Source organism: Crinia signifera, chromosome 7, assembly GCF_055691185.1.
Source record: "Crinia signifera chromosome 7, ASM5569118v1, whole genome shotgun sequence".
Classification (NCBI taxonomy): Eukaryota; Metazoa; Chordata; class Amphibia; order Anura; family Myobatrachidae; genus Crinia; species Crinia signifera.
Window position 1 is genome coordinate 100762163 of NC_139223.1, and position 15052 is coordinate 100777214.

Sequence of the window (15052 nt, forward strand, 5' to 3'; positions counted from 1 at the left end):
TCCCGTTCATTATATATTCACTGCACTGGGTCCCGCTCATTATATATGCACAGAGCGGGACCAGCTAAATACCGGTTCAGAGCCGTTCACACTGCATAAAAAACGACTCTGAACGTGTAGGACTCTGCTTTTTACCTGTTTGCAAATACCGCTTTCACACTGCAGCTCTAACCATTTTAAAAGGCTAGAAAAATTGGCAATATACCGGTTAAGAGCTGCAGTGTGAAAGGGGTATCGCTAACATCAGTGCTTGGATCATTTCAGTTCAGCTGTGCTTCCCAACCTGATTTATGTAGCCTGCCCCTGTCCTTTTTCATCCTTATTAATGCCCTTCCACATACTGTACTGACTTATGTCACTATCCCTACAAATGGAGAAGTGTTTGCATGATAGTGATTATAGCAATAAGCTACAGTCATATGTTCACACCAAATATTCTCAAACTTGGAAAGCATTTAATAATGTGATGTCCATGCCAGCCATGTGGCTCTCTTTTTATGTTCTGCAAAATGTAACATGCACACTGTGTACAAACTTGTACAATCTGCATGAGATCCAGATGAGATTTTGACTATACAGTCAAAATCTCATCTGGATCTCATGTAGATTGTATGGGTTTTATCCCTTGCGATTAGGGAGGCCAATCCCGGGATCGGGATCGGCGGGATCCCGGGATTTTGGCCTAAAATTGCCGGGATTTGGATCCCGGGATTGAAGCTTCCAATCCCGGGATTCCGGGATTAGTAACCCCATTAGTTTTGGTTTAAAGCCGGGCAGCACTAAGCACCAGAATATGGCTCAGACGCTGCCCGGCTGACTGTTTCTTACCCCCGGTGCTGCTGTCGGGAGTTGGGAGGGACTGAGTGCTGTGCTGACAAGCATGGCGGCACCCAGGCTGCGCAGCGTGAACCCTGACATCACATCACGCTGTGCAGCCCGGCCGCTGCTCTGCCTGTCAGCACAGCACACTGTCCCAAAGCCGGACAGACGCCCGTTGTGCCAATCCCAGCCTTCCGCCCACCCGCCGGAGATAGCCGTCCTGCTGCTGCCCTGTCACCACAACCCCCGCCGCCGTAAGTGACAGTGCGGGGGGCAGCTTTAGGAGAAATTTATATTGTCATCTGGGGGAGGGGCCGGTTTTTTTCTTTATTAGGGAGGCCAATCCAGGGATCCCGGGAATCCCGGGATTGAGCATTTTTCAATCCCGAATCCCGGGATTGAAAAAATGCCCCGGGATTGGCATCCCTACTTGCGATCCAGATGCGATCTCGATGCGCGCTCCCGTATCGCAGCCAGAAAGTCTTGGCTGCATAGACTATATAGTGCAGATCTGTACTATATAGTCTAAATTGTATGCAGATAGTCTAAATTGTATATATTGTATGCAGATAGTCTAAAATGTATCTCATCTGGATCTCATGCAGATTGTACAAGTGTGTACACAGCATTAGATTTGGATGGGTTATTGTTTCTGTGCAGGAAAACAACTGGCTGCTTTATACAGTATTTACACTGCAATTCAGATTTCAACACACCCCACGCAAATGTAACTCTCTCTGCACATGTTTAATTGCCCCACCTACAGTGCACATGGCTTTGCCCTGCGATCAAGTCTGAATTAGGCCCATTTTGTGTTATTTCCTTTTCTATAGTCATAAACACCAAGATCGCTGAGAGTTAAGTGAATGCATTTACACTACTAACGCCATTATTAGGAGATGTGCATAGTAAGGACATTCTTTGTAAATCCCTATAATGTATAGAGAAAATCTAAGGCCAATACACTGCATAAAACGTGATCTAGATATTTAGGGATTTTAAAACCTAAATATAAAATATAATTATTCTTCCAATTATACTTATAGAGTACCGGTAGTTTAAGACGGGCCAAAGAGTCAAAAATTATATGAAAATGTAAAGCCTCAGTTTTGGTTTTGTTCAATTTAGAAAAAGATGTAGTACTATATAAAGATCTTTGTACTGTGGTGTGCGGTCTGGCACTCTCCTTAGTGCGTAAGGTGACCCTGGTGCCTTCAGATGAGTATGGATAGTCTTGTAGAAAGGAAGAGGCACTCAGAGGAGCTTTTGAATAAACACTGTATTGTGCAAAGTACCAACGTTTTGGGGCCTGGGCGCCCCTTTGTCAAGGTGCAAAGAAGGTGAATCCGGGCCTTTTGTATGGAACTCACGCCATGCATCACTTACGCAGGCATGTTACATCTGCACCAACTGCAGTGCACATGGTTTTGCCCATTTTGAGAACAAATTTGAACTGAGATCAGATCTGAATAAGGGCCAATGTCCTTAAAATGCTGTTTATGTACCAGTTATAATTACCAGTTATACACATTCCAAAGTGCTATACAAAGAATATCTGATCATTGTCCTTACCTCAATGGTGCTCACAATCTATATTCAATACCACATGTACATACACACACATACACGCAGAGACCAATTAATCTACAAGTGTGTTTGTATTCTGGAGAATTTACAAACTCCCCAGTTGGTGCCATGGTGGGAATTTAACACACAACCTTAGTACCATTGGGTATACATCCCAACTTTTGTGGCCAAGTGCATGCGGCTAAGGCGCGAGCCCGAAATTTGGGGGCGTGACATCTCAGGCAGGAGTATTGCTTATAACTGCGGCACTCCCTTAAGGCCATGTTGCATTTTCGCCAATGTGGGGGACATGGCCTGTGCTCTATGAGCCTGTGGCCATGCCCCTAGCCCCTCTGCATGTGCATAGCACCTATTTACAGCTTCTTTTGTTTACATGCATACATCATTACATCATACATTACATCAAGCAAGTGCCATGCTAGTATCTTATAATAATACACAGTGCCATGCCATTGCCATATATTGACTGTATTATTGAGTCTCATGATGGAAAATATGTACTAGTAATTTATAAATGGTCTAATTTTCCAAATGGGGTTCCCCACAGAATAGTAGTGTGATCTCTTCAATGCAAGTAGTAAGCTTTATACTTTATACTCCTCCTCTAACTAGTATTGTATCCTAATTACTAACGCAGTATCTGCTAATCACAAGATGTTCCTGACACGCATGTGATCTTGCTGCAGGCACTGTACTGGCCTCTAGTGTGACAGTTTGCAAACTCTCTTCAGCACTCTCTTAACAGCTGCACACACACTGCTAAACACACTCAGCACAGCTGCACAAACACAATTCTGCAACCACACTGCTGTGCCTTCTAACCACTAGCGGGAGGGACGACAGCCAGCTGAATACACCATGAAAAAGTGGCTGAATACAATGCAGACAAAGAGGCTACCTGTAAGTAGATGAGAAATTTAAACTCTGAAAATGTCTTTGTTGAGAGAGCTCTTAAGAAACACAATATGGGGAAATGACTGGCTTGCTAGAGGAACATTGACAATCATGTTACAGGATAAGCTCCGAAGGCTTCTTTCTTTATTGGGGATGTTATGGTGTGATACATGCTTAAGGATATCTGTATAGAGAGTGAGTTGTATGTTGGATGATTTAGTTTCTATGAACTATGGGCCCCAAGATTAAATCATCAGGTTCTGCCTATATTACATAGAAGAGCGAAACCATTTCTATCCCTGCCAAGAACTGTCATGTTGTGGCTACTGATTAACCCAGTCAGTGTTAGGTTAATATTCCTAGCCTATTTCTTTTATGCCTGTTTCTGCATTGTGTTAGCGCTTTGTGGATTTAAAGCGCTGTGTTATCCAGGTGTCATTCTGCAAGGCAGACTAGGAAGATTCAGGTGGCTCTCCTTTAAAATATTTGAATGTGGAGTGGGGAGAACAGAAATGTAAACAAAATATAGGTACTTGTTTCCTAGCACGGCGCCCACTAAGCAATTTGCTTAGTGGGTTATTCTGCGTAGTGAAATCGCATAGCATCGCATGGGCCATTTTAGGGCTATGTGATGTGCGATTTTCCTATGTAATTTAGTCACTGCTCTCTCAGCCCGGGGCCATCGCATCTGCCGCAGAATCGCATGTGATTTTATAGGGCGTGTGATGCCATGACATTAGGTATACAATAATATGATTGTATGTCCCAAAAAATAGGTTTAACGCACCCCCCCACTATCCACGCCACCCCGAAGCGTGGCGAGCGGTGGCGGAAAACATCCTCCAATTTTTTCATTATCCCGCTATCCATGTCGGCGTGGAGTTAATTTTATATAGTGTGGCGAGCGCAGCGAGCCACCGAGCCCGAAGCGTGGCGAGCGGACGCGGAATACATGTAAAGTAATACATTACATGTAAAGTAATATGTGTCCCGTAGCGGCATGCAATGCGATGCGATATTGTGGTGTAAAATAAAAATAAAAAAAATTCATGAAAAAATCGCATCGCATGCTGCTATAATGGCTATAAAGCGATGCGATTTCGCTACGGTGCCATACGTAGAAAATCTGGGCGCCGTGCTAGGAAACAAGTACCATTATATATAGTGCTTTGTTACTGCTGATTTCCTGTATATTTCATTGGAGACCCATACACTCATAACGTACTATATTATATATATATATATATATATATATATATATATATATATATATATATATATATATACACACACAGTACTATTTTTCTGGAAATATAGGTTCAGGAACTCCAGGTCTGGGGGTGGATCAATTAAATAATAAAAAAACATCTATAATAGAGAGAGGGAGGGAGAGATAGATGTATATATTGCATTTAGAAACAAAGGCACTCAAAGGTGACTTTAAAATAAAACTTATCTTATGAAAAGTACATTTTCAGTTCCTGTTGATGTCATATTTAATTAGAGGTTCAGGAACTGAGTTCCTGCTGGCTCCTGCTGAAAAATAGCACTATATATATATATATATATATATATATATATATATATATATATAGTAAAAAGAGGTAAATGAGCGCTAGTTAAATCAGCATTGAATAGTCCAGCATACCACCTCGTAGCACACAAGGGGTTAATATGAATCAGCCCTCGTCACAAGCAAGCCCTCCTCCAGAGTCCAAGAAGGCAAAGAGCTGAACAAAACAAAATGGATAGAGGCATCCTCTTGCAGTATCATGGATTGTTTTCCTTATACCAATAAATTATCCTTTGAATTCACCAGGAAGCGCCCCTTCCTGTCTTGTCATGTGTTGGGTAATCATGCCACCAATTTACCTGCAGAACACAGTGAAACTTGTACAATTTCATGCTGTTATGTCACTTGCTGTGCAGGGGTTAATGAATTGAGTTCTAGTTATGAGCAAGTGTAAGGGTAAAGTCCAGTGTATAATCAGGTATTTGAGAAACGCCTTTCCAGACACAGGGCTATAAAATGGTGGTAATGTTTTATCAGGTATTTAGGGCTCTTCTACTTCATACTTTACATAACACTGCATGCAGACAGTCCGTTTACTTGACAAACTGATATGCACCGTGCTGGTACTTTATAGCCCACATTTAAGTTAAGTACAACAAATCTTTTACTGGCATCAACCATTCTCTCAGAGGCTGGGTAGGGATGTATTAAACCTTATAGATAAAGTGAATAAACTGTCCATAGCATTCAATAAGCTTTTGTAAATTGTGATATAAAGATGATGGCTAGAACCTCTTTATTTCTCTCTAAGGTTTGATACATCTTCTTCTGATTGTAGTCACTGATACTGAGTCCTAGTACAGGAGGTATAGCAGTTGTGTGGCAGGCAGGGCCTGGCTGGGGGGGCGCCGGCTGGGGGAGGCGGTGTGCGGGTGGGGGTGGCACTGTGCCGCTGTCACTGTAGGCAGCTGTCTGGGCCCCTCCAGAGGCCAGGGCCCAGGACAGCTGTACCCACAGCACCCCCATGTCGGCAGCCCTGGTGACAGAACCTGGCCTGGGACTGTGAAACATGATAGATGTGATCTGTCCAGTGGCTGTTTATTTATTCCTCTCACTTATGTGACAAGATTTTATTTCCGCTATGTCATTATGTGGTTTGACTGTTTACTGAAATGGAATCAAGAACTTTTCCGTAAAATCGCATCATCATTATTATTATTATTATTATTATTATTATCCACTAGCACATAGACTTCTGTCCATTCATTTACATAACATTTCTGCGATATCCAGATTCCGTATAAAGGTCTTACTGTCCATGCTTATTATTTTCAGATCTACATATTACAGTATATCTGTCCCCAGACATCAAAATCAGGGAAAGGAGTATACTGTATCCCTCCCCTCTTCCCTGCCACTACCATTATATTGACTGTATAGCACATTAATCACTTCTTACTAAGGGCTTAAGTGTTGGTTGCGGAAAGACTGCCCCACGCACCTGGTCACTTCCTGCACTGAACATTGCTAGAGTGCTTGTAGCTCGCAAATACCCCCTGGTAATGGTTGCACAGCCCCCAGAGCAGTTCAGACATGGCTGACTAGTCCAGACCATTCCCACAAAATACTCGGTCTCCCCCCAATGGTTGGTCACTGCCCCCCGTCACTACATAAACTTTGGGCATGTATGCAGATATCCCAATGTTGCTGAATAGCGATTTCGGAGATCTGTAGGTCACAATGAATTAGCCCTTAGTGTGTATCCCCCCCCCCCCCCAAAAAAAAAAAAAACACTCATCAACTAGTACTGTTATTACATTGACTGTACATCCTATTATTTACTTCTTATAAAACTGTTGATTTATGGTAATCTATGCTTTCTAGTGATATGACAGTAGTAGAACCTGTAACAGCCCTAGGCAGTTCTTCACTGTCCTTTTGGCTTAGGTCCTGAAGTACGGAATGATGATGTTCCACCCTACTGAGCAATTCCTGGCAGACTGCATATGTGTTGTGTGCGCATTATGCATGCGTCAAGGGGGTCACATATGGATGATGTAACCCCAGTTACACTGGGGTTACATGATGTACAGTGGGGATGCTAGCAGCAGAATACTGGTGCATGCCAAAGGTGCGAATCTCATCATGGGGTTCAGGTAAGTGTACTTGCCTCCCTCCTGCCCCCCTCCCCAACCCTCCCTCACTGCAGCCTAGCACTAACCGCTAATGCCTAACCACCGTGCCTGCTGGCTAAACCTAACACCCCTGCTGCACTGCCTAACTTTAAAAAATAATAATAATAATTTGAATCACTCTTATTGTAACCTTATTTATCACTGCCTTATACTTTGTTATATTTGTAATGCTTATGTGATTCATTCAATAAACAGTGTTTAAAAAAAAACACAGGAATTTATATTTTTTGGACATGTATCTGTCATGTCAGCTGTGATCGCTACTGCAACAGCCAGACTGTGTATCCATAGGTCTACCCTTAAGCCGGATGTTCCTTGATCTCAGCTCTGTGGAGTTGCACAGAGTTATGTGTAACTTGACATGTAGTGTACAGGAAGTACCAGTGTCAGAACTCTGGGAGGCAATGGAGTCATCTGCTGCCGGGCTCCTGCTCTCACGGGGGCACCTCTCCTCCTCTGCAAATTGAAATCCATTAATTGAAAGCCATTGAAATAGCATCTGTGGCTGAGTTCTGAAATATATACAGGATATGTGTTCTTTCTCTCTCCATATATAAATAGATATATATTTTATAAGAGACATGTGTGTGTGTGTGTGTGTGTGTGTGTGTGTGTGTGTATATATGGTTGTGGATGTGTTGGGGGCACCAATATATATCTTGCCTCCGGGCAACTGGGATGAACTTACGCCACTGGGAAGTACATGTATGTGGACACATCTGTACACCAGTGGAAGAGCCCACTGAAGTGCTAGGGCTTCTACCAAGAAAGCTACTGGATCTCAGGTGCATGTGCCATATCAAGGTAACTTGTGGCTGTGGCAGGAGGCCATCGATATGATGTACTGGCCACCCAATTGACAAACCAGCTTCAATAACACTTCAGGAGGCAGTCACCACTTGCCTTAGTGGATGTCCTCTAAGCTGAGGATGTCTGCCTCCCAATTTTGGACTCCCAGAATGTAGAATGCCCACAAGGCGGAAAGCCTTCTATGGGCTCCTGCCGAAGCCTGCAATCATAGGAGGACAGGCGTCGGGGACAGTCACCGTAATAAAGTGGCAGCGGCGGTGACAGGGGGAGGGGGTGCCAGCAGCCAAAGGCAGCCCCCCTCCCCGAAAGAGGTAGGAGCCACCACTGGAGATGACAGGAAGAGGGTAAGGACAGAGGTGACAGGACCAGGACAGATGGAACAGGTAATAGACATAACACAGATCGTCAGGAGCAGAACAGAGGTTACATGGAAGGAAAGAGGTGTCAGGGACAGGAATTTGATAGCAGAACCAAAATCAAGGTAGGGTATTTCCTCCCCCCCCCCCAGACTCTGCAATATACCTCAGGCCTTAGATGTCATGCCCGCCAAGTCAATGGCTACTGATTTCTATAGACCTTGCTGGCTATCCAATGACTAGAGTTCTTTCTTTAAATGTCAAGGGATTAAATTCTCATAATAAGCGCAGGTTTGCCCTCACTTCTTTCTATAAGCAAAAAGCAGATGTTGTGGGCCTCCAAGAGACTCACTTTTCTTTAATGAATCCCCCCCTACTCAAAGATCACAGATACCCCATTGGCTATTTTGCTAATGGCCCCTTAAATTGCAATGGGGTAGCAATATTGTTTAGCAGTAAGTTGACCTTTGTACAACACTCCCAAATCGCTGACAAGACTGGACGCTATTTAATTCTTATTGGAACACATCCCCCGCCGGGTTACCGCGGCGGGGGGGGGGGGGGGCATCGCCAGTAAAATCTGGCGATGCCCCATAGAAGCCAATGGGCTTCTACTGCAACCTTCTGCCCGCCCGAGCCGACCCAACGCTGCCCCGCACGGACCCCCGCCGCCCCGCATCGCCCCCCCCCCCCTCTCACCTGTGTCCGGGCAGCACAGAGCTGTGCTGCCCGGACCTGTGACCTCCTCCTCCCTGCACTGATCCTCTTCCGGGTGCAGGGAGGAGGAGAGCGCAGCAGCAGCAGCGCCGGGTAAGGGAGGGAGGGAAAAGCCGCGGGGTCCCCATGGGACCCGCTGACTCTATCGCAAAGGACAGCTCTTAACGCAAGAGCTGTCCTATGCCATATGTTACTGCATATGCGATAATTATGCAGGCGATGTGCGGCGGAGCTGGGGAGCGGATGTTAGAGCATCCCCCCCTAGATGAGAAGCAAGTAACTCTTGTGTCTATACTGTATATGCTCCTTATTCTAACCAAATTCCCTTCCTACGAAAATTATTCCTTTTAATTTGCAAAGTTGCTAAGGGATCACTACTGTTAATGGGAGACTTTAACTTAGTATTAAACCCTTTATTCGATAAATCCACTAAAACCACTGCCTCTCCCCCTTCCTCAGGCCCATCCCTGGCATTCCGCAACCTCCTATCTGAGTTCGACCTATACGACATATGGAGAATTCATAACCCCTCAGGCCGTGAATACACCTTTTACTCCCCTGTCCACAATACATACTTCAGAATCGACCTGCTTCTCTGCGATAAATGGATCCTACAACGATCCCAAAATATTAACATTCTTCCTATTACCTGGTCAGACCATGCCCCAATTTCCTGTAAATGGCGATTGAACGGCCACAATGTACCCCCTAGACCGTGGCGCCTTTCCCAGCACCTTCTCTCAGACCCAATGTCGAAAAAAATTATCTCTGACAGTATAACTTTCTATTTTACCACTAATGCTCCCCAAGATACCACTATCTTTAACCACTGGTGCGCTTCAAGGCGGTTACACGTGGTGCAGCTATTCAGGCTGGCGCTCTCCTTAAAACTCAAAACACTCAGAGACTATCCGACCTGGAAACTAAACTCAAAAAATTAGAAAACAAAAATAAATCTTCCCCTTCCCTCGCCCTCTGGAAAGAGCTCTCTGAAACCCGCAGTCACCTGCAGAAGCTCCTTCTGGCGCAGACGCAATCAGCCCTTAATAGATTACAGCAGAAGTTCTATCTATTTGGAAACAAATCTGGTAAAATGTTAGCCCGTAAACTAAGGATGCAACATGCTAAACACAGAATCAAGCTTATCCATACCCCCTCCAAAGAGAAGCTTATGAATCCAAAAGATATTTCCAATCAATTTGCTAGCTTCTATTCCCTATTATATAATCTCTCCCAGGATCCAGAGACCCCTCAACCCTCAGCTGCTTCTATCTCTTCTTTCCTAGAGGATATAAGTTTACCATCTCTCTCCGCTAATCACCTTGAAGCCATAAATGCCCCTTGGACTCCCCACGTAGTTGAAACCGCAGTTAAGTCCCTTCCACGTGGTAAATCCCCTGGACCCGATGGGTATATTAATGATTTCTATGTAACCTTCCGTGACACTCTCACCCCTTTTTTAACAAATCTTTTTAACGCTATCTCCTCCTCAGGCTCCCCCCCGGGGAAATGCTGGAGGCACAGATTGTAACCCGGCAAGGACCCGGCATATTGCCATAATTACCGCCCTATTGCCCTACTAAATGGCAATATTAAATTATTCGCCAAACTTATTGCCACACAGATTAATGCTTACCTACCCCCGCTGATACACTCGGACCAGACAGGCTTTGTCCCTGGGAGACAATCATCAGACAAAACACGCAGAGTGTTCGACTTGATCGACTCTCTACAGGATGACCGAGGTCCTGTCACTAGACACGGAAAAAGGCCTTTGATCACCTTAACTGGGACTATATGCGCGCAGTACTCTCCAAATTCGTTTTTAAAGACCGGATCCTATCGTCTATCCTCGCCCTATATAGCACACCCTCGGCCCGGGTGTTCAGCAATGGTTTTCTCTCCGATTCCTTTTATATCTCAAACGGCACTCGACAGGGCTGCCCCCTTTCCCCTCTGATTTTTGTACTGTCCATTGAACCTCCATTAGCTTCCAAAATCCGTAAAGACCCTCTTTTCCCTGGAATTCAGGTTGGTCCGTTTACACATAAACTGAGTCTTTTCGCGGATGATGTCCTCCTCTTTGTCTCTGACCCTACAAAGACCCTCCCGCACCTGCATGACACTCTCAACTTATTCAGTAAAGCATCCTACTATAAACTCAACACCACTAAAATGGACGCCCTCCCTATTAACCTCGCTAGCTCCATGCCAACATTATACACTAAATTCCCCTATAACTGGCAATCTTCATCTATTCGATATCTGGGCATAAATATCCCCGCTGACACCAGGAAAGTTTTCGATGTTAACCTTCCAACCCTCCTTGGTTCCTTAATGGGCCTTACCAAATCCTGGCTCACTTTCGACATTTCCTGGTAAGGCCGGATGGCAGCCTTCAAAATGTCCCTCCTCCCCAAATTAATGTAGTTATTCCGCACCATCCCTTATGCCTTTCCGAAGAAAGAGCTTGTTGTGTGTACTTCACTCTTGCTTAAATATATCTGGCCCTCTGGTCCCCATAAACTAGCCCGCTCTAGGCTGATCCTACCTAAAGCCAAAGGATCCCAGACTTGAACCTTTACCACGATGCCTGCAGATTAGCCCAGATAAAATTATTTTTTGACACGAACTTCACCACGAGGAGGGTGTGCCTGGAGAGGTATTGTGCCCCGTTTCCAGTGGAGGACCTATTTACACCTAAATCTCTCAGACGCAAATCACATATCCTCCTTCCCACCACCCAAGCCTCTCTCTCAGTGTGGGACTCTTTAGTTACTAAACTTTCAGGCCCTACACACCAACTTCCACATATTTCCTTGAAGATATTATCCAAATTGATACCGAATCTATGTCTTTCTTTCTGGGCTGCCTCCGGAGTGTCCACCTTAGGCGATATCTTAGATGGCCATTGTCTATTGACGTTCCCCCAAATTCAGCTTAAATACTCCCTCCCAGGGTCTGAAATTCTCCATTACCTCCAAATAAATCATTGGTGGAACAGTATCCCCCGCCAGACTGCACCGCTCAGTGCCCCCACCCCAGAAATCTACCCTCGCCTCACTCAACTGCACTCTAGGGGAGACATCATGTTCTGGTACAAAACACTCCTAGACTTACCTGTTATGGATAAATCTAACGCACAGAAAAAGTGGGAAGTTGAACTGGGTCTGACACTCTCAGAGGCCCAGTGGAGCAAAATATTTCTCTCCTCCCACTCCATGTCACGCTGTTTGAACCATACTGAAATGCATGTGAAGCTGATTCACAGGTTGTATCTCACCCCAGACAGACTGTACTCCTTTTGGCCTTCATGCTCTAAACTTTGCTGGAGGCAGTGCGGAGAGATAGGCCACATTTACCATATTTTTTAGGCCTGAACATCTATTACTGATTATTGGAAAGATGTATTCAACTTAATTAATCAAGTCCTATATACTTCACTAACCCCTTCTCCCTCGGTGGCATTACTTAACATATTTCCAGACCCTATCCCCTCTTGCAAGCGGTACGTTTTAGGGCATATCCTCATCGCAGCTCGCTCAGCTCTAGCTCAGTACTGGAAACAACCTACACCTCCTCGACTAGCAAAAGTTATTAAAAAACCTCACTTCAACTACATCATTGAAACGGAATATATTCCCTACTCTTACTCAACTTCATCCCCACTAGTACGCTGGTCCTATTGGCGTGACTATGTCACCGACAGGGAGGGTTCACAACATTTCCCTAAAGCCTCCCTTAGTGACCCCCTCCAATTCAGTCTTAACGAGTGAGCTTTAGTCCCCTTTAACTCCACCTGCTCTTTCATCATTGTACTTAGAGTTCCGCATGCGTTTCATAATTATCATATACCACGCTGGGCCTATGTGAAGTTATACACTGTTACCATTTGAGCCTGCATACCTTATACTGTACAATGTATGCTAGACATAATCCTTTAGTATGGTTGTCTATGTTTTTTTTTTTTTTTTTTTTTTTCATTTGCCTTTTGCAGCAGTCAAACTACCCCATCTGTATCCCTGTTCCTTAATTCCCTTTTCTTCTTTCTGTAACCTCCCCTTAAAAGATATTGAACTGTTTTCAATACAAATATTGATGATAAAAAAAGCAAGGTAGGACAGAGGTGATAGGGACAGTACAGAAGGGACAGAGTCAGGATAAAGGTGACATAAGTGCTAGAACAAAAGTGTCAGGACAGAAGAGTGTAGATAGGAGTAACAGGAATAGGACAAAGGTGACAGGGCAAGGAGAGAGTGGAAAAGGACAGGACAATGGGCCAGGAAAGAGGAATGATTGTGCAAGGACAGAGGAGACAGGTACATGAGAATGGGGACAGTACAGAGAGAACAAGATATAAGTGATAGGACCAGTGATAGGACAGTGGTGAAAGGGTCAGGACAAGGGAGGCAGAGACAGAACAGGGGGTTAGGGGAGAAGGGTTGCAGGGACAGGACTGAGGTGACTGGACAGAGGACAGTGACATCAGGGCCGGTGCTAGGGTGTTCGGCGCCCTTCTGCAAACTATAAATTTGTAAATAAGGCGATATGGAGCTATGGTGAAGGCACACACTGAAAAAAAGGGTGTATAATGCCTGTAGTATTGCCTCATAAACATAATGTTGCCAGTAACAGCAGTGATGTAAACTAGACATTTCGCACTGCGATAGAAAAAGAGTTGGTGCCGGTGGACCCCACACATGCTCACTACAAAGAGGGACAGTGCGCTCCTGAGGCGCGGAGCAAAAATTTACATCTTATTACCCATTTCACATTGCCACAAATGGTAACGCCTGTAACATATTATGCTACACTGTAATGCCCATTACACATTCTGCCCCAAACCGTAATGCCATTATACTTTATACCACACACCGTAATGCCCATTACACATTATGCTCCACATCGTAGTACCAATTGCACATTATGCCGCACACCGTAATGCTTATTCTATATTATACCACACACCATACTCCTTATTGTATATTATACCAAACACTGTGATGCCTATTACATATTATGCCACATAAGTCCCGCTTACCGACGTGCTTGTTATATGCTTGGGTACTATCGTGTATTATCACGGACCCGATTTAAGCCTTTCCCCGGGCTTGAGTATACAATTTTAATATGGTGTCACATCGCATGCCATTATAATGGCATGCGATGCGATCATGTCCGATTTGGGCTTATTCCCATGTTAAATGCCCCCCCCGAGACCCGATTTTTAATTGTATACCCACCCTGATGGGTAATGATTATGTTAAATGCCCCCCCCCCCCATTGTTAACGCTACCCTAGTATCAACGCCAACCCGAAGCGTGGAGAGCGCAGCGAGGCCGCGAGGGGCGGCGGTACGCGTCCTCTGACCTTTTCATACCCCCACTATCCACGTTGGTCTGGAGTTGATTTTATATAGTGTGGCGAGCGCAGCAAGCCACCGAGCCCGAAGCGTGGCGAGGGGACGCAGAATATATGTGAAGTCATCCGCGTCCGCTCGCCACGCTTCGGGCTCGGTGGCTTGCTGCGCTCGCCACACTATATAAAATCAACTCAACGCCGACGTGGATAGTGGGGGTATGAAAAGGTCGGAGGATGTATACCGCCACGCTTCAGGTTGACATTGATAGTGGGGTGCCGTTAACAATGGGGGGGCATTTAACATAGTCATTATACATCAGGGTGGGTGTACAATCCAAAATCGGATAAAGATAAAGAGGGCAGGGCACATGGTCAGGATAAAGGTGACCGGTAGAGGGTTAGGTCCGAGGTTACAGGGCCAGGACAGAGAGGACAAATGTGCAAGAAATCTTAAAAAGTCCTGCACAGAGGACGCATCCCCGGCATACCTGCATCTGTCGCACCTGCAGCCCATTAGAATTGTATTATCCGGAAGACCGACACCCTTAATCTCGTTTGTGATGGTCTCATATTGCCACATACTGTATGTCCATGCAGTGAATGGCTGTTAGCACTCTGATGGTGTTTACAATCAGCATTCTCTGCCTCCCAAGTAGCTTTGAAAGCACAAGCCTGCCCCTGTTGGAAGGCCCCAAAATCATGGGATGGCCCTGCCTAGTAGCCTTGTAGATTATACAGGGAATTTTGCAGTTTCATCTACTTCTTCCACACATTCCCAGCAGTTTATTTAGTCCTTCTGA

At 45.0% G+C, this 15052-nt stretch overlaps 1 protein-coding gene across 10 annotated transcripts in view; it reads left to right on the top strand.

The window, feature by feature from the left end:
* KALRN (kalirin RhoGEF kinase) overlaps positions 1–15052 on the top strand; it is an 856470-nt gene that overhangs the window by 579339 nt on the left and 262079 nt on the right. The window contains exon 1 of one of the 10 annotated variants that reach the window (XM_083153551.1): positions 3181–3306. The exons of the other annotated variants lie outside the window; for them this stretch is intronic. Within the exon in view, the coding sequence (XP_083009677.1) occupies positions 3265–3306 (42 nt within the window). The 5' untranslated portion in view covers positions 3181–3264. Of the gene's footprint in view, positions 1–3180; positions 3307–15052 lie in introns of those variants that run through there. 10 annotated transcript variants of the gene reach the window in all.